The sequence below is a fragment of the Lynx rufus genome, unplaced genomic scaffold (assembly GCF_022079265.1).
Source record: "Lynx rufus isolate CCGP_SWC_20201006 ecotype Redwood Valley unplaced genomic scaffold, mLynRuf1.p SCAF_6, whole genome shotgun sequence".
Taxonomy (NCBI): Eukaryota; Metazoa; Chordata; class Mammalia; order Carnivora; family Felidae; genus Lynx; species Lynx rufus.
In genome coordinates this window covers 3,577,728-3,601,751 of record NW_025814878.1, presented here as the reverse complement: position 1 = coordinate 3,601,751, position 24,024 = coordinate 3,577,728, and the positions used below count along the sequence as shown (strand labels likewise).

Genomic DNA, 24,024 nt, shown 5'->3' with positions numbered 1-24,024 from the left:
GACTTGTGTTGGATCTTGACTACTGATTCAATCTCCTTACTAGTACTTGGATTTTGTTTTGATGCAGATTTTCTATTTCTTCACAATTCAGTCTTGGTACATTGTATGTCTGGGATTTTATCCATTTCTTCCAGGTTGTCCACTTTATTGGCTAATAATTCTTCCTATTAGTATCTTATGATTCTCAGTATTTGTGTGGTGTTGTAATGTCTGTGTGTGTGTGTGTGTGTGTAAGTTCCAAAAAGGCTTTATTACTTAAAGGGGAGGAATTCAGTTCTTGGCTGCCACTTTCCTCATGCTGCCAGGATGTTGCTCAGCTCCTTTCTCCTCCTCTTGGCATAGATATATGTCCCCACCCTTTTCTTGATGAACTTGAGGGCGCACTTGTCTTTGGAGACCTTGAGCAGTTCCACAGCATGCCACTCCTATGTGGCGATGCCGCACACCTCTTGGATCTTCCACATGAACTTGGTGTGTTTGGTGAGGTGCCTGCAGCAGCGGCTGTGCTCAGGTTCACCTTGTACACCTTGCTGAGTCCATGGCCATAGGGTAGCACAGAGCCATGACTGCTGCTCAATGGCTCCCCCAGCGGAAGGACCTCCTCTTTCATTTCTAATTTTATATGGCTCCTCTCTCCCTTTTATCTTGTTATGAGTAGCTAAAGGTTTATGTTATCTTTTCAAAAGCCAGCTCTTAAGAATTTCATTGCTCTTTTAAGAATTTATTTCATTTATTTCCATTCTGATCTTTCTTTCCTACTACTAACTGTGGGCATAGTTTGTTTTTTTCTAGATATAAAGGTCAGGGGACGCCTGGGTGGCTCAGTCGGTTGGGCATCAGACTTTGGTTCAGGTCATGATCTCACGGCTCGTGAGTTCAAGCTCTGCGTTGGGCTCTGTGTTGATAGCTCAGAGCCTGGAGTCTGCTTCATATTCTGGGTCTCTCTCTCTCTCTCTCTGCCCTCTCCTGCTCATGCTGTCTCTGTCTCAAAAATAAACATTAAAAAAAAATTAAAAAAAGATACAAAGGTGGTTGTTTGAAACCTTTTTTAATGTAGGCATTTGTAAATTTCCCTCTTAGAACTGCTTTTGCTACATCCAAGTTTTGGTATGTTGTATTTCCATTTTATCTCAAGGTATTTTTTCTTTGGTTTCTTCTTTGACCCACTGCTTATTCAGTTGCATGTTGTTTAATCTCTACATATTTGTGAATTTTCCAGTTTTCTTTTCATTGATTTCTAGTTTCACACCATTGTGGTCAGTAAAGGTACTTGATAAGATTTGAGTCTTAAATTTATTGAGTTGTTTTGTGGCCTAATGTATGACCTAATCTGGAGAATGTTCTGTGTGTACTTGAGAACAATGTGTATTCTGCTACCGTTGGATGGAATGTTCTGTAAATATCTGTTATTTAAGTCCAATGTTGATTCTCTGTCTGGATGATATATATGTTGTTGAAAAGCAGGGTATTAAAGTCCCTGCTACTATTATATTGCAGTGCATTTTACTCTTCAGTTGTGTTAATATTTGTTTCATATATTTAGGTGCTATGTTGTAAATATTTACAAATGTTATATTCTCTGTTGGATTAGCCCTTTTATCATTATATAATGACATTTTCCCCTTATTACAATCTTTAGCTTTAAGTTTGCTAGAAATACAGCTACCCTGGCTTTCTGGTTTTTATTTGCATGGGATGTCTCTTTCCATCTCCTCACTTTCAGTGTGTGTGTATCCTTAAAGCTGAAGTGAGTGTCTTATAAGCAGCATATAGTTTTGTTTTTTTCCAATCCATTCAACAACTCTGTCTTTGGATTGGAGAAGTCAATTTATATTTAAAGTAATTGTTAATAAGATAGCAATAGTAAGTCCATGTCTGATCTAATTGTTTTCCTTTTGCTTTCTCTTTTGTGTATTTACTATGTTTTTGCATTGAGGTTACCATGAAGCTTACATAAAACATATTTATAAGTTTATTTAAACTAACAAGTTCAAATGCCCACTGAAGCTCTGTTTTTACTCCTCCCATTTTATTTTTTTGATGTTACAAATTATGTATTTTTATGTTGCCTATTCATTAACAAATTATACTTATAGTTTAGTTCTTTTGTCTTTTAACCTTCATACTAGATTTACAAGTGATTTACCCATCACTATTATAACATTAGGGTATTCTGAATTTAATTACATATTTACCCTTACGAGTGAGATTTATACCCTCATATGTCTTGTTACTAATTAGTATCCTTTCATTTCAGCTTGAAGGATTCCCTTATCCTTTCACGTAAGGCTGGTCTAGTGGTGATGAACTCCTTAAGCTCTTTCTTGTCTGGAAAATTCTTTAGGTCTTCAATTCCAAAGAACTTTGCCAGGTAGAGTATTCTTGGTTGCCAATTTTTTTCTTTCAGTACTTTGAATATATTATGCCACCCCCTTCTGCCCTGCAAAGTTTCTGCTGAAAAATCCAATAGTATTCTGGTGTTCTCTTGTGCATAACAATTTTTCTCTTGCTACTCTTAAGATTCTCTGATTTTTAATTTTTGGCAATTTATGTGCCTTGGTGTGGATGTGTTTGGATTCATCTTATTTGGTATTCTCTGGGCTTCCTGGCTGGGGAAGAATTCAGCCATTATTTCTTTGAATAAGCCATCTGTCCCTTTCTCTTTTCCTTCAAGGAGTCCCATAATGCACATAAGTCCCAAATCAGCACTCTTTTTCATTCTTTTTTCTTTTTGTTCCTCTGATTGGATGAATTCCACTGCCATCTTTGAGTTTGCTGTTCCTTTCTTCCACACAGTCTAGTCTGTCATTGAAACACTCTATTGAATTTGTCAGTTTCTTACTGTATTTTCCAGCTCTGTGATTTGTTTGGTACTTGATTACATTTTCTGTCTTTCATGAAAATCGTTATTATTTTGAACTCTTTCACGTCAATTACTTATCTCCATCTTATTAAGATCTATTTCTCAAGTTTTATCTTCTATATTCATGTTTATTCATTTTCCTCAACACTCTGTTGGTTTCTGTACATTGGATCAAAGAGCCACTTCTCCCAGTCTTGACAGAGTGGTCTTGTTTAGACGAAACTTGTCATTCAGTCTGAGTTCTTGATTATCTCTCAAAGCTTTGTGACTGTCCAAACCACCTTCTTTGTTCTTAATATCTGCTACTAGTTGGGAATCTGCCAAAACCTGTCAATGTTACAAAGGGGAGGATCTATCAGTACCTAGATGTAGGCTGACTGGAAGCTGGGCTTTTAAAGTATGTAAATAGACTTTTTCTAGGGGAAGACTGCAAGATGGGGGTTTCTGCCTGTGCTGAGCCCTGACTGGTTTCTGTGTTTGTTGTAGTCCTGAGGGACCCGCAAACACAAGCCCTGCTGGCCACCAGAGCCCAGCAATTGAGGGGTGCATTCTCTGGGTAGCAGCCACAAAAGCCAGGGCACTGGCTTGCAAGGTTCTCCCAGGGAAACACCAGGGACTTAAAATGGGCCAGAGGGAGAATGCAGATATGGTTCCCATCTGCCTCCCCAGTCTCCATGGAGGATCACAGTCAGCCTCTAGAGGTGTGCTGAATTAGAAGTCTGAGCCTCAGGCTGCAGCTTTTAAGAGCTGCAAATCGATCTCCCTTAGCTAGTATTTATTGTCAGCTTACCATTGCTAGCTCATCCTTACATTCACCGTATCTACATAATAAAACAAGTGGTTAAGTCACTTGTTAGGTTGGTTCATAATTACATGTTGAGAGTTTACCAGTGACCTGAGTTTACCTTCAGATGCTGTACTTTATAGTTTTAGCTTTGGTTATCCCATTCTACAAATGTCTACCATCTTCAAAATGCTAAAGATAGGTTTAAAAGGACCCAGCAATTCCACTCCTTATATCCAAGAGAATGGAAAACATATGTCCACATAAAAACTTGTACGTGTTTACAGCAGCATTATTCATAATAGCCAAAAAGTGAAAAGAACCTAAATATTCATCAGCCAATGAATGCATAAACAAATGTATATCTCCACACAATTGAACATTATTTGACCATAAAGAGGAATGAAGTACTGATACATGCTACATCATACATGAACCTTGAAAACATTATGCTAAAAGAAGGCAGACACAGAGGCCACACATTGTATGATTCCATTTATATGAAATGTCCATAATACGCAAATCCATAGAGGGAGTAGATTAGTGTTTGGCAGGAGCTGAAGGGAAAGGAGGTGAGTAGTGATTGCTAATGGGTATAGAGTTAATTTGGGGGATGATGCAACGTTCTGAAATTACATAGTGGGGAGGGTCGTACAACTCTGTATATACACTAAAAATCAACTGTATATTTAAAAGGATCAATATTACGCGATTTCTATCTTAATGCTGTTATTTAAAACTAAAAAGTCATTAACGTGATTTCATATTTCTTACATGCTCAAGGTCAATTGATGCAACTTTCAAATGAGCATGAAAGAAAGGTCTATGTTACTTAGCTAAAGAGAATCAGAGAATCTTCATACTAAGTACTGCTGATATATATATATATATAATGGATTAGCTACTTTATCCTTATCTGGGAAAAATTACAAGTATAGGTAGCTGCAATCTGGAAAGAATTACTAGAGGCTACAATTCTTTTAAAAAGAGAATTATTTGTTCTCAGCAATATGAAAATAAAAACTTGTAAGGAACTGCCCATGGATGACAAGTCTGACAGTTAATGTTAGACAAAGGTTTACACGGATATATATTTTTAAATTTACAGCACATGGAAACCCAGAACAAAAAATATTTATATTCTATATATTATATTCCATAGTTCAGTCTCCTCTCTAGTCTAGGTACTCTCCAAATGGCATTTTTATGGAAGGTGATGATTGCTCTCCCTTGAGAAACCATCAGTGTTCCTCCTGGTATGAGCTGGAGACAGTCACAGATGACAAAAGGCAGTCTCTGTCCGTAGCAGCTTGCTCTCTGCACCAGGGCCAACGCTGCAAAACATAAGCTAGTGCACATGGAATTTCTTTTAAATCAAAAGAATCCAGTCTAGCCCTTCATTCTTTGCCACTTTAGGTTTGTGCTTTTCAGTGCATGAAATGAGAATAGGCTGTTGCCTGCAACATGCTTCAGACCACAGTGATGCCATAGGGAATATGTTTGCATGATTGCTTAGAGCTTTAAAAGAGAAAGAGAACACCAAATTTCTTGCAAAATGGAAGAAGATAACGGTCAGTCTTCAAGATCTTTGGCTAAAGTTTCACAGATGAATTGTAAGGTACGCTGGTATAAAAAAGCATCTTTTTTCTTTGGCTTACAAATGTTCAAATGGTCAACATCCACAGGAATTAGATCTCCAATGCCTAAATCTGAAGAAAACAAAAATGTCAAAATCTAAAAATAGAGGCTTCCCCTGTCAATACTGAACGAGGACAGTTGGGTGGTTCCAAATGTGATTTGGTGGTACTAATGGACTCTAAAAAGATAAAGGAACCAGAAGTGTGACCATTGCTAAACTACATGTGACTAATCACATGAGAATGGATTCTCAGGTATAATTTTATGCTTTTCATAAACTCTTTGTAGAATTTATGTGTTCTGGCCTACTTGCTAACAGTGAACAGAACCCGAGTAGTATCATCCTCAAAACCTTTATATATTTGCATGTTATTACTAAATTATTCCACGGTTCTTTTAACCACCTCTTTTTCTAGAGTTTATGTTGTTATACTTCATAACGAGCTCCCTTATCCTGACAAGAATGGGAACGTCTCACATGGGATCCATCTTTCACTCTACCAGGGTAAGAGATTTAGTGCTTGAGAGATCTAGTAGAGTTTCTGACGTTTCAGCCTAACAAAGTCCACCTAGCTGGAAGTGACAAGAGGTCCTAGTTCCAAAGTCCTTTTTGTAAGTTCTTCAACCCATGAACTCCTCACCCTATGGGGTATTACTTTTCGGTAAAGTCTCTTTAGGCTCAATACATAATGGACTTAGGACAAAACTTGTTATACAGGCTGAAGAACCATCTGCCAGACACTCCAGATCCACACTGTCCCTGAGAGCCCTCAGTATGGCCAAATACCACCAGAGAGCACCCAGCCCTGTATCAGAGGTGATCCAGTTGACCAGGTGAGGGAAAACTGGTTCAAGAAGGGAAATGTGTGGGTTATATACTACATACAGAGTAATATCGGAGGCTATAAAGAGAATTAAGATTTGGGCCCTACCCTCAAAGAGCCTGTGATACATTATAATACACCATAGTAACAGGTATTGGTTATTTCCAGTATTGTAAAAAAAAAAAACAAAAACACAAAAACTGGTGTTTGAATATTCCCCATCTAAGATTCCAATGGAAAAAACTAAAAAAAATACAATCCTCCATTTACTAAAGCTTCCAAACTTTTAGCTGCATGTAGAAACCTTTAACAAATCAATCATCAGTCTGTTAAATGAAATGCTCCTTTCGTTCTGACAGAAGGGCTCTGTATTCTTACTTTCATGCGACAGAGCTCACTGGTTATGGCTAAGTTAGAAGTAGCCAATGGACCCTGGCCAGCTAGTCAGTTAAATGCAGGGATGGAGAGGAGTAATGCCAAGGTTGTATGTTGGCAGAGAAATTTTAATCTATAGCTGAAAAGAATCATAGAATCTAGATCTTCTTAAAACTGTCTCCTTAGCTGAGAAGCTGAACATAAAAACGGGTTGCTTCTGATTAAATATAGGTACCACCAACTAGGCATCTCATAGGGAACAAATTTCACAAGAGTGAATACCTGCTGATTCCACAGGTACCACATGCAGTTTAATCATGCTACCAATGTAAGTTGGCAGTGTTTCCACGAAATTCAGCACCTGGAAGTTTTTGTCTTTAGCAAACTCCAGAAAGTCATCCTGTAGTGTTTTAAGTGCAGGAGAATCTGTAAAATTACAGAAAACAAGACTGTGACAAATTGTTTACCCAATTCATAATAAAATGTACTAAAGAGAAAATTAGGGTCCTGATGAAAGTTCGTGGCTTATTTTCTCCTTCCCAAGAAGCCTTTAAGATGAGACTAAAGAGTTAAAGCCACCCCAGAACTGACAGAGGCCAGCAGGCAGAGGGAGAGGTTCCACATGTTACTGGCTGACTGGAAGTATGTAGGGCAATGTGGTATGTGGGACTGAGGGGTCCCTCAGTGTGCTGGCTGGCACCTTCACCCTAAAGCCCAACCTCCCATCAACAGAGCCTGTCTCTAATCACAGAATGCCTGTCCCCCACCCTCAACTAGGAAAAGGCAACCAGGACAGACCATATCCTAGAAGATACCCTACAACCTAAAAGAGACAGACCTGGTGAACAAAAAGAAAAGAAAGGGGGGGGAAAAAACCTGGGCACAGAAGACACAGAACTCAGTGAAGAAACAGAAAAGAACTTTAAGAAAAACCTCGAATTAGTATCGTTAAAATGATTTCAAAAGAATCAGAGAACAAGAAAGAGTTTGTGGAAAATAAAACAACTGCCAAAAATAAAGTTCAATAGAAGGTTTAGAAGATGAAGTAACTCTCCATAAAGCAGGAGAGCAAATCTGAACAAAAAGACAAGTGATATATTAAGGCTCACCAGGGGCTCCAAAATGATCAATAGGTGTTCCAGAAAAAGAGAAAATGCTTATCAATCAAAGTAAAGATAGTACATTATAATTACTATCCTGAAAATCTTAAAACTTTGTTTACGTCTTAATAAGTTGACCTTCTGAACTCATGGAAAAAAGCAGTTCGTTGGTAATTTGGAATAATACTTAAAATTTTAAATATTTAAGATAGTATTAAAATTGTTATATTTGAGCAAATAATGGCTTAAGGGAAAGTATCAAAGAAAAATCAAGCCTAAACTAAAAATTTTCTATGACAGTCTAAACATGATTTGTATACAAATAATAAAATGGGATCACTTCTTGGCCTTTTGGCTAAGACCAAGTGCAAATAATAAAATGGGATAATATAGCCAAGTTAGACACTTTCTTCCTCCTTGTCCTGTATAACTAATATTGTAATACAATCCCAATTCCCTTCGTGACAGAAGGTAATATTACCCTTGCTGAGTTCTTTGACTTCCAAGGAGGGAAAGAGAAGATAGCGAATATTAACAGAGTATTCAGCCAGATGGGATCCATGATGAGGGACGCTATAAAAAATTATTCCTCTGGTATTGTTTATAACAGTACTCATTTCTGGCTTCTTAGAGGCTTCCAACAGCATCTTTTTGACAAGAAGACCTAGTTGTACAAAGAAAAAGAATGCATGAGCTGTTTTTCTTCCTTCCATTATTCTAAAAAAAAAAAAAAAAGTGGGGCGGGGGGTGGTGGTAGGGAACATATACACAAAAAGAGATGTTTCTTTTAAAAGTTTAAACAATTCTCTATAGTCCAACAGACAGGGCTTTAAAATATTAGCACTTGATAATGTAGAATACAGATGTTCCTTTAACAGCATGGTTTGAACGTACAGGTCCACTCATAATGGATTTCGTACAGTACTGTTAATATATCTTCTCATGATCTTATTTATTGTAAGAATACAGTACGGTATACATACACAAAACATATTTATTGACCGTTATCAGTAAGGCGTCTGGTCAACAGTACGCTGTCAGTAGCTAAGTTTTGGGGGAGTCAGAAGTTATATGCAGATTTTTGACTATGCAGGGGTTAGTGCCCCTAGTCCTCATGCTATTCCAGGGCCAACTGTATAGAACACAAGCCTACAAACAGGTAAGATTCTACAAACTCACCTGAAATGCAGATCTTCTACCACAGGATGCACTGTCCCACAGAAGGAGTGCCGGGCATTGCTATTTGGGGTGTCCATCAATGAAGTACATGTGCAGTACTAGTCTCCCCATCCTGCCCACAGTGACCCACTAACGGCCACACCATGAGGACAGTACTAATATTCAAAAGAGAGTCCCCTAAAGCTTGACCCCCAAGGAAAACAAACCTTCCGTAGGCAAATGCACCCAGGAAGGCACCATCTCTTCTGTCCTCCTACCCTGGGCTTGAAGCTGATGATGCAACACAAAGGTCACTTAGATGGTGACAGTAGACCTCTGCGGACACAAACGGCTACATCTTCCTTTCTCTGAGAAAAAGCCCCAACTCTGAGTCTGCAATCCTGAGCGTTTCATCAGATAAACGAGGTCAGAGGCTGCAACAAGGCCCATTGCAGGGCAGCTGGTGAAAACTCGCAGAGAAAGGGGGTGGGGAGTGGGCTGGGAGGGGCAGGGGATGTTGCTTAGCAAGCCTACACCAGGTCCCAGATGCCATCACACCTCCCCTTCAGCAGGCTTGGGGCTGTGGGCTCCGCAGTGGTTGGGGGTGCAGGGAAGTGGGGAGCACAAGGACCAGCCAGGAATGCTGAGGGATATTTATAGGTCAGGCTTATAGAAGCCATAGACTGCTTCTGCTGTTTACTGATTCTCACTACATGAGATCATGATGTTGTCAAACTCCTGTTCCTTGTGGTCCCCTTGTAGAAAAACAAATAGCAGGGAAAGAGAGGAGAGTAATTTAAAAACTTAGCCACAGCCAAAAACGTTAATTTGGGGGGAAAGGGCCAGTGTTAAGTGAAACAGCTGGGGTAACAGCCTCACAGCACTGGCTTCACAAAGATGAAATGTACTTACCTCCCATGCTGTGTGACACCCAAATGACTGGCCTGTCCCCAACACCAGCAGCTCTGAGCTTCCTCAGAAGCTCGTCGCTCCTGAATGCAATGGACTTCCTGAACGAAAAGAAACCAGCAGGAATAACATGGGGCTACTGCCTCCCCGCCACAAATTTTATTCTCCAATTGTTTAAGACAAGAACTTTTTTGGGCCAATATCATACACTACATTTTGGGGTCAGGAATACCCCTATTCTCTCTGCTTGATTTCTACAACTGCTCATTTCCCATTTCTTAGTCACACTGGCATAACTGGGAATATCTAGGCCCAGAACAGACCACTCGTTTACTCAACAAGCAGGGTTTGAGCATCTAATATGCGTGTGGCAATTTTTACAAGTCAAGCTCGGGTCTCGCACCAACTGCTACCACCACTTAGGATGTGTGTCCTTTCTCATTATGTGGCCTGAAAATAACACCATGTTGTCTCTTGTGAGTTCACCTATGTGGTCACCTGCCATTGCTGGTTAGTTCTACTTGTATTTATGCTGCAAACATTAAGCTTTCGTCATTTTGGTTATTTAGAAATACCAGAAAGCTATCAGAATCAGAAAATTCAAAGTAATTTTCAAACAAAAAGGGAACTTCAAAACTATGTATTCTGGTAGTTTTAAACTGTTTATCTAGGGGTGCCTGGGTGGCTCAGTCGGTTGAGCGTCCGACTTCAGCTCAGGTCATGATCTCACGGTCCGTGAGTTTGAGGCCTGGGTCGGGCTCTGTGCTGACAGCTCAGAGCCTGGAGCCTGCTTCGAGTTCTGTGTCTCCCTCTCTCTCTGCCCCTAACCCACTCATGCTCTGTCTCTCTCTGCCTCAAAAATAAATAAAAACATTAAAAAGAAATTTTTTTTTTAATAAAAATAAACTATAGATATAGAATCCTTTCCTTGCAATAAAGGTTTGTCAGAGTTCCTCCAGGTGAAATGGGGAAGGACCCTTGAGCTCTTGCCCACTGGCCCTCAGAACACTTCTCTGGCACCTAAGTGGGGGCCATTCACCAGTGCCAATCAGTTTGGTAACAGTGATTCCGACCAACTCTCTCAATTTGCAGACCAAGCCTCCCAGACAAGTTAGATGGCTTATTGATCACACAGTGGGTCAAAGGTACAATCAGCTACAGTCTTGGTCCCGGAGCCAAGAGGTCCAGGGCTCCTTCATGTATATACAGTCAGCACATGTGACCTACAAGTGACACCAGGAGCCTATAATGCTCAGCATCTTTTTCTTTGCTTCCTTTAGTCAATATACTTGTGAACACGAAAGGAAAAAGCTTCATGTTTACTTCTGAGAGTAAAGGAGATTTTGCTATAGAATCCACTGGTCCTTACTATGAGAATAGTTACAAATGAACCACTTTAGGAATCCAACATTGACGCTGTATCTAAGCCTTATACTATTTCATTGTTTATATATTACTAACTCCTTCTAGAAGGAAGAGAAAAAAGGCTAGGGTTTTCATAATAAAATTCTGTCTGTGACATCAAAAGCTAAAGCCCCTCTCCCCACCCCAGAAGGTCCACTTGTGGCCTGGACCCTGGCCCTTCCTCCCAGCCCACAGCTTCCTCTGTTACCTTTCCATCGGGCACCTCGTTCTCCAGTCGCTCAGGCTGGTGTCATACTCCACAGATATAATTCGGAGAGCAGGACAGTCTCTTGCCAACCATGTCTATATAATTAAAAGGTACAAAAGAACATATATGAATTTCCACTGCTTCAGTTATTTCCTAGTAACTGACACCTGTAACTAAAGGTCACTGTAATACTGACGACTAATAAACATAGCATTAGAATAAAGGTTAAAGGTGACTAGAAAACCAGTTCCAATGTTTTATCTTTTTATGTCTCTGGTCACAAGGTGGCACCAATATTTATAAGCATAAGGCCAATGCAAGTTTCCAGAACATATTCTCAATTTTAATGCACTATAGCCAAAAGCAAGGAGTTCTTGGAATCCAGATCAAATTAGATTTTGGAGAGCACTTAATAGAAAGTTATGATCTCAGCACAGAGAATATGACGGTGGAAGATCTGACCTGGAACTCAGAGATACTAATTGAGTCACAGTTGTCTGTGGACCCAGGGTCTATCGTACTTCAGTGTTGCTAGAGACCAAGTGCAAACCATTCTTTGCGGGATAAGCCTCTGTGAAGGTGAGGAAGCCATGGTGGGACAAAGCCCAAGAAACTGCACGTGTGCAACAACCGTGTTCACTAAACTTTAGGTATATTCCACTGGACGCATTCATCTCAGAGTTAAGGCTCTCAGAAGAAATGTCATCAAGGAAATCCAAAGTAGAATTATTTCTTCAAAGTATTTCTGTTTTTATAATTATTAAAGTCACAGAACTAGCTAACTATTATGAATATGTTATGGGTTATATTTTTAATAGGAGTGAACAAATACTGGCCCTCACCCATTTTTTAACTTAGTGAAATACTCCTTGAGAGTTATAGCCCACACCCTGATCAGAAATTACACAACAGAAGGCAGGGTGACAAGCCGAGCTGTTCAGGAATATACTACGAATGTCCCCAAGGAACAGAAAATCTGCATGGAAGAAAAATCCCAGTAGAAAGAGAAAAATAAGCAAATCACAATGAGGCCCTGACAGCTGGAGACACCAATGTGTCATGAAGAAGGTGGCCTAACCAAAGTCAGCACTTCCTTACCTTAGGCCAACATGTTGTATACCTGGCATCGTCCTCTAAAATCTTTTCAGTTAAAAGCTGCTCATTGTCCTGCTGGCGCCATGTTTTGAATGCTGCTCCCATAAGGCCATGAATAAAAAGGACATCTGCTTTAATGGGCTGACTGAGGGGGAGAGAGTTTCAAAAAGAAGAATAAACGCATTACTGCTTGGGAAAGAATCTACACGGCACTCTGTGGATGGTGCTTAGCAAGCTTACATGACGGCAGATAAAACCACGAAGGCAGGCCGTGTAAGCACAGGTGCGCTGAGGATCCCTGTAAGGAGTCTGGGCACAGAGACCCGGAGCGTGCTTGCTACTCGATAAAAGTGGACACAGATCCAGCCAGTAGACCAACCAAAGTCAACTGGAATAAGTTTGGTGACCAATGAAGCAACATATGTCATAGACTGCCCTCCGAAGAATTTCATGAGAATACTCCACAAATCAATAAAAGTATTTAAGAAATTAAGTTAGTGTAGTTTCAAATTGAGTATGCATGAGAGATTTTTTAAAACTTATCAAGGGAAATGTTTAGCAGAAATGGGATTTTAAGGTAATTTATTGTCTTCAGGACATTTTTAAAAACTGGACATAGCGTATGACTTGTAAGTTATTTATGGTACCCACACAATTATGCAATACATATAAAATACATTTCCATATTATTTGTTTATAAATTGGAATTATCCAGGCAATCCATTTTTCAATTAAATGTTTTTGCTATTTTCTGAGGTATTATTTTTTTTTAATGTTTATTTATTTCAGAGAGAGAGAGACAGAGTGTGAGCAGGGTAGGGGCAGAGAGAGAGGGAGAACACAGAATCCAAAGCAGGCTCCAGGCTCTGAGCTGTCCGCACAGAGCCTGACACAGGACTCAAACCCACAAACCAGGAGATCATGACCTGAGCCGAAATCAGATGCTTAACTGACTGAGCTACTCAGGCACTCCTCTGAGGTATTATTTTAAAGTGCCTGACAAGGGGCACCTGGATGGCTCAATTGGTTAAGGGTCTGACTCTTGATTTCAGCTCAGGTCATGATCTCAGGGTTCTGTGAGATCGAGCCCTGCGAAAGGGCTCTGCGCTGACAGCAGGGAGCCTGCTTGGGATTCTCTCTCCCCCTCTCTCAAAATAAATGAATAAAAACTTTAAAAAAAATTCTAAATAAATACATAAAGTGCCTGACAAAAATCCCAGAAATATGTAAGTTTTTCATTGTGGTCCTTTCTATATTTACGATCTCAGCAATGATACAACTGGAAATGGTGACCAGATATAACCTTGAGGAGTAGGAGTCAAATTTATTACAACTTCTTCCTTCTAGTGCATGATTTTATAACTTGCATAAACTTTCTGCAGTCCTTTTGAGTTCCAGAACCAGACTAATAGGATTGCCTGCATAGAGTGTCCTATCTCCTTCCATGCAAATCAACCTCTACAATCCTAATCAGCTATTAACTCAGATCTCCAAGAACCCAGCAGTGAAACAAACAACCCACATTACAAAACTCAAGCGGGCCACACTCCAAGAGGTGAACACTATCTTACTGAAGGTTGGCCCTTGGTGTAAAATCACGCTGGTAATTTAGCCAGTTCCATATTTTCATGACAGCCTGCAATTCTCTGAGGTTATTATGGACAAGTGGAGTCAGTATATAAGGTTATCAGGATTATCTGTAAGGCATTTAACATCTAAATTACGCAGAAACAAAATAAAAAGATAAGCCCTCTAGGCTTTACCTCCCCACAGGAGACAAAGCGACACCATTTGCTTTCTTACCTTGTGCGATACTGGGGGTGTAGTACGTACACGCCGTCCTGGTATTTTTCTCGCATGGTCTCTCGGTCCAGATTAGCCAGGGTTCTGGCGGCATGTGAGGCCTCCATTATGCGGGGAGACTTCATTGCTTCTGCCAGTATGGAAACCCAACCTGGTGAGAAGAACAAGCTCCTAAATGCCGACGCTACTCCATCTCAGACTATGAGCGGTTTCTGGCTGAAAATAACAGGAGAAAGGCAGACTCCAGCGTCTGTCTCACAGAAAAGAGCGACTACTCCAACTCCATTCTGCCCTAAGGTCCTCTGGGTCCCACAGCACGTCATGTCCCAAGCCAGGTACCCTCTCCTCTATAGGAGGTCTCAAAGAAGGTAGGGGTTTAAGAGCCATTTTCTTTATTTAGAAAATCTAACAAAAGTTGCAATTACTAAGAAAATAGGGTATTTTGCTTTCAGCAAGAATTATTAAACTCAGTAATTTTAATACTAGTTATTTCATCCTGATTGTCAGTCACATTAGCAGTGTTTAACGCACATAAGAAATGATTTCTTTATAATGAGCTTGCTTAGAAATAACAAGTATTGGCAATGATGGGGAAAAAAAAAGGAACCTTGGTGGGAATGTGAGCTGGTATAGCCAATGTGGACAACAGTACGAAGGTTCATCAAAAAATTAAAAATAGAATTACCATAGGATCTAGTAATTCCTCTACTGGGTATTTACCCAAATGAAACAAAAACACTAATTCAAAAAGACATAGGTCCTCCTATGTATACTGAATTATTTATAATATGGAAGGGCAAGATATGGAAACAACTCAAGTGTCCATCCACAGATAAGTGGATAAAGAAGATGTGGTATATATGCAGAATATTGCCTAGCCTTAAAAAAAAAAAAAAAAAGAATCTTGCCATTTGCAATGACATGGCTGCAGTTAGAGGGTATCCTGCTAATTGAAATAAGTCAGAGACAAATACTATATGATTTCACTCATATGTGAAATTTAAGAAACGAAAACAGAAAAAAGAGACAAACTAAAAAAAAAGACTTAGCTATAGAGAACAAACATGGTTGCCAGAGGGGAGGGTGTGGGGGGATGGGAGAAACAGGTTAAGGGGATAAAGAGGACACTTATCATAAGCACTGAGTAACGTACAATGGGTGAATCATATTGTACAACTGAAACTAATATAACACTGTACATTAGGTTTCAATTTAAAAAAAGAATATTAAAAAAGTAATAGTGCTTGATATATGAAAGTCTGTAAAACATGGGGTTCAGGAAGGAAACGTTTTTTTCTCGGCTCAGAGATTCACAGTATTTGACAGCTATTTGACTTCTCAATGACCTTTTTTTTTTGTTAACTCTACCCCCGACATAGGGCTCAAACTCAAGACCCAGAGATCAAGAGTTGGCTCCAGCAACTGGGCCAGCCAGGTGCCCCTAATATATACATGCTATATACTTTATAATGCACTTTTTTTCTTCAACAACATAGGATTATACTACAATATGGCTACAGTATGGGTTGTTTTTTAAGTTTATTTATTTAGGTAATCTCTATACCCAACGTGGGGCTTAAACTCACAACCTGGAGATCAAGAGTTACATGCTGTACTGACTGAACCAGCCAGGTGCCCCCAAAACATTATTTTTTAAAGAGACACAAAGCCATACTATGTGCAATATGGCTTCATTTATTTTTCATGTTTTTGGTACTTAAAACATGACACTTTTTGCACATAAATATGTATGGAAGTGCATGTAAACACACGCCCATGCATGCACACACACACACCTATAAAGGCACCTAGTTTGGTGCCTAGTCATCACCTCATAGGAGGGAGTTGGGTTGGGGAGGGCTCCGTAAAAAGGTGGGTTTAACTTTTTTGCTCTATGTTCTCTGAAGTTATTTACCAGGAGAATCTATTCACATGTTATTTATATAACTTAAAATAATACAACATGGACCTTGAGGGCAGAGAGATTTGGGCTTAAAATTTCTGTCCCCTACCGTTGCTGTGGAACCTCAGTCAAGTTACTTGGGCTGGAAGAAGGTTCTAATAAATAAATCCAAATAAAAACTGCACATACCAAGCCCAGCAGGCACTCAGCTGTCCCCATGTCCTCCTCCCACGCTCCGTGGCAAAAGTGTTAAGGATCAGTGTGATGATAGGAGGCCAGTATTTAATAACCCAAAAGAAGTCTCAGACCGAATCATCATTTTTTAACAATATTCAAATTTGTAACATTAAAAAAAAATGTCCCTTCAAAATGTTCTCAAGAATGCTTTATAATAACAATATAAGAATGTTTTGAAATTCTACCTATAGAGATACACAGGTATATTACTGGTATACATTCAAAAAGATGGCTTTATTTTTAATGGAGTCCCAAGAAAGGAAACGCAACAGAAAGCAAGGTGCAAGCCATTTCTATGGCTTTTTTTAGTTGACAAAGTATTTTCACAATGCCTGAGATGCTTCACCTTTTATAAAACATCAAATGTCCCTTGGAAAACTTGTATCTTTAAGATTCAATTCTTCTAAATTCTGTGACATCTGAATACATGTTCGTTATAAAAGCAATTGTTTAAAAATAGCACTTAATAACGGGAAATCAACATGGCGGAAAAGTAGGGGGACCCAAAGTTCCCTCGTCCCTCAAACACAGCAGTGTTGAGACCAAAGGACTTTGAATTCCAAGAGTCTGGGCTGCAGAGTGACAGATTCCATCTCCAGGGGCCCACAGGGACAACCTGGCAGGCCACAGGTGCATGATAGCGAACTGAGAGAGGTGACAAAACAGGCAGGTAGGCACGGATGGGAGGGATCCCCTTCTGCAGAAGAGAGTCTGGGGAAGTGTAGGACTGTATCCGGACAAGAGAAAAACCACAGACCAGGATGGACAAAGATCCAATCTCTAACTGCGGGGCTTTCTCAGGACTGGGGCCAGCTGCCCTGTTTGCGCAACTGGGGAGAAGGAGAGCCAGCCCCTGGCTCGGTACCTAGTTCGGAGGCACAGTCCACAGTGGGAGAAAGCAATCCCCTCCCTGGAGTGCTGTGGGAAGACGGTATATAAATAACCATTTAAAGGACAAAGACTGCCTGTGCCCGCCAGTCAGAGGCCATATATTGGACAGATCATCTAGGCAGAAAATCAGTAAAGAAATAATGGTCCTGAATGATACACTGGACCAGATGGACTTAACAGATATATTCAAAACTTTTCATTCTAAAGCAAAAGAATACACATTCTTCTCGAGGGCACATGGAACATTCTCCAAGATAGATCACATACTGGGTCAAAACACAACCCTCAATAAATGTAAAGGAATTGAGATCATACCATGCACATTTTCAGATCACAGTGCTATGAAACTTGAAATCAACTAAAGGAAAAAGTTTGGAAAACCTGCAAATGCATGGAGGTTAAAGAACACCCTACTAAAGAATGAATGGGTCAACCAGGCAATTAAAGAAGAAATTAAAAAATATAGGGAAACAAATGAAAATGAAAACATGACAGCCCAAACCCTTTGGGATGCAGCAAAGGCAGTCCTAAGAGGAAAATACATTGCAATCCAATCCTATCTCAAGAAACAAGAAAAATCCCAAATACAAAATCTAATAGCACAACTAAAGGAACTAGAAGCAGAACAGCAAAGAAACCCCAAGACCAGAAGAAGAGAAATAATAAAGATAAGAGCAGAAATAAACAATATAGAATCCAAAAAACAGTAGAACAGATCAATGAAACTAAGAGCTGGTTTTTGGAAAAAATAAACAAAATTGATAAACCCCTAGCCAGACGTCTCAAAAAGAAAAGAGAGAGGACCCAAATAGATAAAATCACGAATGGAAATGGACTTATCAGAACCAATCCCCCAGAAATACAATTATCAGAGAATACTATGAAAAACTATATGCCAGCAAACTGGACAACCTGGAAGAAATAGACAAATTCCTAGACACCCATACACTACCAAAACTCAAATGGGAAGAAATAGAAAATTTGAACAGACCCAGACCCATAAGTAGTGAAGAAATTGAATCAATCAGTTATCAAAAATCTTCTAACAAATAAGAGTCGTGGGCCAGATGGCTTCCCAGGGGAATTCTACCAGACATTTAGAGCAGAGTTAATACCTATCCTTCTCAAGCTGTTCCAAAAAATAGAAATGGAAGGAAAACTTCCAGACTCATTCTATGAAGCCAGCATTACTTTCATTCCCAAACCAGACAGAGACCCCACAAAAAAGGAGAATTACAGGCCAATATCCCTGATGAACACAGATGCAAAAATTCTCAACAAATTGAATTCAATAGCACATAAAAAGAATTATTCACCATGATCAAGTGGGATTCATTCCCAGGCTGCAGGGCTGATTCAATGCTCGCAAATCAATGTGATACGTCACATTAATAAAAGAAAGGATAAGGACCATAGGATCCTGTCAATCGATGCAGAAAAAGCATTTGACAAAATACAGCATCCTTTCTTAATAAAAACCCTCAAGAATGTCGGGATAGAAGGAACATACCTAAACATCATAAAAGCCATATATTAAAAGCCCACAGCTAATATCATCCTCAGTAGGAAAAAACTGAGAGCTTTCCTCCTGAAATGAGGAACACAACAGGGATGTCCACTCTCACCACTGTTGTTTAACATAGTGTTGGAAATCCTAGCATCAGCAATCAGACAACAAAATGAAATCAAAGGCATCAAAATTGGCAAAGAAAAAGTCAAACTTTCACTTTTTGCAGACGACATGATACTCTACATGGAAAACCCGAAAGACTCCACCGAAAGGCTGCTAGAACTGATACCATGAATTCAGCAAAGTCGCAGGGTACAAAATCAATATACATTAATCAGTTGCATTTCTATACACCAATAAAGAAGCAACAGAAAGAGAAATCAAGAAATTGATCCCATTTACAATTGCACCAAGAACCATAAAATACCTAGAAATGAACCTAACCAAGGATGTAAAAGATCTGTATGCCGAAAACTATAGAAAACTTATGATGGAAATTGAAGACGAGACAAAGAAATGGAAAAACATTCCATGCTCATGGATTGGAAGAATACTGTTAAAATGTCAATACTACCCACAGCAATCTACACATTCAATGCATTCCCAATCAAAATTGCACTGACATTCTTCTCAAAGCTAGAACAAACAATCCTAAAATTTGTATGGAACCACAAAAGACCCCGAATAGCCAAAGTAATATTGAAAAAGAAAACCAAAGCGGGAGGCACCATAATCCCAGACTTTAGCCTCTACTACAAAGCTGTAATCATGAAGGCAGTATAGTATTGGCACAAAAACAGACACATCGACAAATGAGATAGAATACAGAACCCAGAATTGGACCCACAAATGTATGTCCAACTAATCTTTGACAAAGCAGGAAAGACTATCCAATGGAAAAAAGTCTCTTTAACAAATGGTGCTGGGAGAACTGGACACCAACAAACAGAAGAACGAAACTGGACCACTTTCTTACACCATTCACAAAAATAAACTCAAAATGGATGAAAGACCTGAATGTGAGACAGGAAACCATCAAAACCCTAGAGGAGAAAGCAGGAAAAAAATATCTCTGAGCTCAGCCACAGCAATTTCTTGCTTGACACATCTCCAAAAGCAAAGGAATTAAAAGAAAAAATGAACTATTGGGACCTCATCAAGATAAAAAGCTTCTGTACTGCAAAGGAAACAATCAACAAAACTAAAACGCAACCAACGAAATGGGAAAAGATATTTGTAAATGACATATTGGATAAAGGGTTAGTATCCAAAATCTAGAAAGAATTTACCAAACTCAACACCCAAAAAACAAATAATCCCGTGAAGAAATGGGCAGAAGACATGACTAGACACTTTTCCAAAGAAGACATCCAGATGGCCAACAGACACATGAAAAGATGCTTGACGTCACTCCTCATCGGGGAAATACAAATCGAAACCACACTGAGATAGCCCCTCACACTGGTCAGAGTGGCTAAAATTAAAAACTCAGGAAACAACAGATGCTGGCGAGGATGTGGAAAAATGGGAACCCTCTTGCACCGTTGGTGGGAATGCAAACTGGTACAGCTGCTCTGGAAAACAGTGTGGAGGTTCCTCAAAAAGTTAAAAATAGACCTACCCTATGACCCAGCAGTAGCACTGCTAGGAATTCACCCAAGGGATACAGGAGTTCTGATGCATAGGGGCACATGTACCCCAATGTTTATAGCAGTACTTTCAACAATAGCCAAACTATGGAAAGAGCCTAAATGTCTATCAACTGATGAATCAATAAAGAAGATGTGGTTGATATATACAATGGAATAATACTTGGCAATGAGAATGAAATCCTGCCATTTGCAGCAACATGGATGGAACTGGAGGGTATTATGCTAAGTCAGTCAGAGAAAGACAGATATCATATGTTTTCACTCATATGTGGATCTTGAGAAACTTAACAGAAGACCGTGGGGGAGGGGAAGGGGAAAAAATAGTTACAGAGAGGGAGGGAGGCAAACCATAGGAGACTCTTAAACAACTGAGGGTTGATGGGGCGGGGAGGGAAAATGGGTGATGGGCATTGAGGAGGGCACTTGTTGGGATGAGCACTGGGTGTTGTGGAAGCGATGAACCATGGGAATCTACCCCAAAAACCAAGAGCACACTTTACACACTGTATGTTAGCCAATTTAATAATAAATTTGACAAATTAACAAATTATATTTAAAAAATAGCACTTAATAATCAAATTCCCACTCTAGCACTCCCATCATTTCCCAGTTCCATGTATATCCTCAGAAGTAACCACGGTTAAAAGTTTGGTGGACACCCTTCCAAACCTTTTTAAAAAATTCAGTCGCATACCTATCATTTATACACATACACTGTGGCTCTACATGCATTTTTTTTTCCTAAATGGAATCTTACTATTCCTACTGTTCCATGACTTGATCGTGTACTTCAGCAATGTGTCTTGGAATGCTCTCCATATACATCAGCTTTACTCTTTTTAACTATAGCATTTAACATGGATGGAATATACCACTGTTTATTTAACCATTATTCCTACTGGCAGACATTTGGGTTGTTTCCATTTTTTCCATACTGCAAACAACTGTCTGATAAACATTTTTATATACAAATCTTCAATAACACTCATGAGTATTTAGGTAGGAGACTCCTTGTAGTATTATTACTATTTCAAATGGTATATACATTCTTTTAATAGGTACTACTAAGTACCCATCAAAAAACTGAATCAATTTACATCCCCACCAACAATGTACCAGAGGAGCAGTTTTCACACACCTTCACCAGCAGTGGATATTATCAACATCTTTTTAACTTTTGTAAATCTGGATGGTAAAAAGCTACAGATCTGTGGGGTACCTGGGTGGTGCAGCTGGTTAAGTGCCCAACTCTTGATTTCAACCCAGGTCATGATCTCACAGTTTGTGGGACTGAACCCCACATTGGGCTCTGTGTCGACAGTGTGGAGCCTGCTTGGGATTCTCTCTCTCCCTTTCTCTCTCTGCCTATCCACCATCACAGGCACTCTCTTTCTCTCTCTGAAATAAACTTAACAAGAAGTTACAGACCTGATACTATTAAGATTTACAGGGGCGCCTGGGTGGCTCAGTCGATTGAGCGACTGACTTCGGCTCAGGTCATGATCTCACGGTTTGTGAGTTCAAGCCCCGCGTCGGGCTCTGTGCTGACAGCTCAGAGCCTGGAGCCTGCTTCTGACTCTGTGTCTCCCTCTTCTCTCTGCCCACTCATGCTCTGTCTCTGTCTCAGAAATAAACAACAACAAAAAAATATTTACACACACACGTGCGCGTGCACACACACACACACAAGAACAGGTAAAGCTACAGGTACCTCAAGAAAAAATAAAACAGGGTAGGGCGGCAGAATTCAAACTGAAATATTCAGAAATAATGGGAGCTGAGCAGAAAGAAGTACAGATAATTCTTTGAAAGGTTTAGACATAAAATGGAAGAGTAGAGGAGAGGCTGAAAAACCAGGGGGATGTGGTACTGAGACTAGTTTGTCACATTGCCCCCTAATGTGTGTTGATTGGAAGGGTCCTGTTGAGAGGGAGCTGCTGACCACATAGACGAGAAAGGCTAGCAATTCCTGAGACAGTGAAAGGAGCCAGGAGCCAGGCACAGTTAGAGGTCTCCTAAGAGATGTCCCTTCTCCTATTTTCAAGAGCAGAAAAGGAGAAGGCGGGTTTGGTTTTGGTAGTGGGAAACTGAGGGAAAATTCCTTTCAGGATTTCAGCAGTCTCACTGAAGTAGGAGAGGTCCTCTGCCAAGAGGGATAGAGCATATGAACGGGCTGAGGAAGGTGGAGGGGGCTTAAATAGGTATTGCTAAGCATATTAAGGCCTGCTGAGCGATACTGAAGATGACGACCCATCTGCCATGAGTCTGTGCTCAGCCACAGAAGAAGCGGACAGTAGGCTTTATCTAGTGTTGGGGTCTTGAGCAAGGGTGTGCTGAAAGAAGGGGAGGGGAGTTCCGGGGCACTGAAGAGTGTGTTACGGAAATGACAGACCACAGGGCATGGATATGCTGGCTCAGGAGTGAGGTGAAGAAGAAAGAGGACTGATGGGCTGGGAGAAAATAAAGGGGCCAGGGAGATAGACTCCTGGAGAGAAGAAAAACAGTCCCTGTGGCAGCAGGTGCAAACACAGGCTTGAACGAGAGGAAGTAGTGCTCAGAAGTGAGTCACTGGCTTGTTAAGTGCAGCGGTTTCAGGCAATGACAAGGACAAGGTGTGGCACAGGAACAGAGTGCTAGACAATCAGGAGCAGAGAAGGAAGTCGACAGAGATGAGAAGGGCAAGGGACTGAGAGACCAAGGCGTTTAGTGGACTGTCCAGTACAAGTTGACATCACCAGAGAGGACTGAGGACTTGGGGTAGAGCCAAGTGTCAGTTATAGGAAGAGTGTGGGTTTGTTTTTTTAATAAAATACTGATTTGATCAAGGCTCTATACCATTAAAGAAACTGAAGATAAGTCAATGGAAATTATCCAAAGTAAGACACAGAGAGGAAAAAAAAATATCTGAAAAGAAATCAACAGATTCCCAATGACCTGTGGAACAGAATCAAGAGGTCTCATATATATACTGAGGCCCCAAAAGGAGAATAGACCAAAAAGGGACAATATATATATATATATATATATATATATATATATATATATATATGTATATATATATATATATATATATATATATATTTTTTTTAAGATGCACTGGTTGGAAATTTTCCAAATCTGATCAAAAACATCAACCCACAGATTCAGTCAGCTCAGTGGAAGCATAAATATAAAAAAAGAACCAAGCACTTCAGAGTCAAACTGCTAAAAACCAAACATAAAAACTTCAAAGAAGCCAGAGAAAAAAACGACAAGTTACATACAGGAGAATGAAAATGGGAATGGGAGACTTCTCATCAGACAGTGGTAGTTAGGAGAGAATGGAATGACATTTTTAAAGTGCTGACAGAAAAAATAACATACTGCCAACAAATAATTCTTTATCCATGGAAAATCTCTTTCCTGGGATAATAAAATAGAGGCAAAGTAAAAGACTTTCAGAAAATGAAAGGTGAGAGAATTTGTCCAGCACACCCAGGTCTTTAGGCTGTAGGGAAATTGTATCAGGTGTAAATGTAGGAAAAGAAGGAAGAGAGAGGACTACTATAAATGTGTAAATAAACAAAAATCACTTTCTTTTTTTCTTATAGTCTTTGACTCTTAAAAAATAACAACAATGTATCACAAAGTCTATAACATAATGGAGGAGTAAAATATATTAAGACAATAC

At 39.8% G+C, this 24,024-nt stretch overlaps 1 protein-coding gene across 2 annotated transcripts in view; it reads right to left on the bottom strand.

The window, feature by feature from the left end:
- Positions 1-3,910: 3,910 nt before the first annotated feature.
- SERAC1 (serine active site containing 1) overlaps positions 3,911-24,024 on the bottom strand; it is a 66,341-nt gene continuing 46,227 nt past the window's right edge. For both annotated transcript variants that reach the window (XM_047102751.1, XM_047102752.1), the window contains 7 exons: positions 14,162-14,312; positions 12,362-12,503; positions 11,264-11,358; positions 9,655-9,752; positions 8,066-8,248; positions 6,767-6,910; positions 3,911-5,356 (listed from right to left, as the gene is read on the bottom strand). In XM_047102751.1, the coding sequence (XP_046958707.1) occupies positions 5,220-5,356; positions 6,767-6,910; positions 8,066-8,248; positions 9,655-9,752; positions 11,264-11,358; positions 12,362-12,503; positions 14,162-14,312 (950 nt within the window). In that variant the 3' untranslated portion in view covers positions 3,911-5,219. The remainder of the gene's footprint in view (positions 5,357-6,766; positions 6,911-8,065; positions 8,249-9,654; positions 9,753-11,263; positions 11,359-12,361; positions 12,504-14,161; positions 14,313-24,024) is intronic.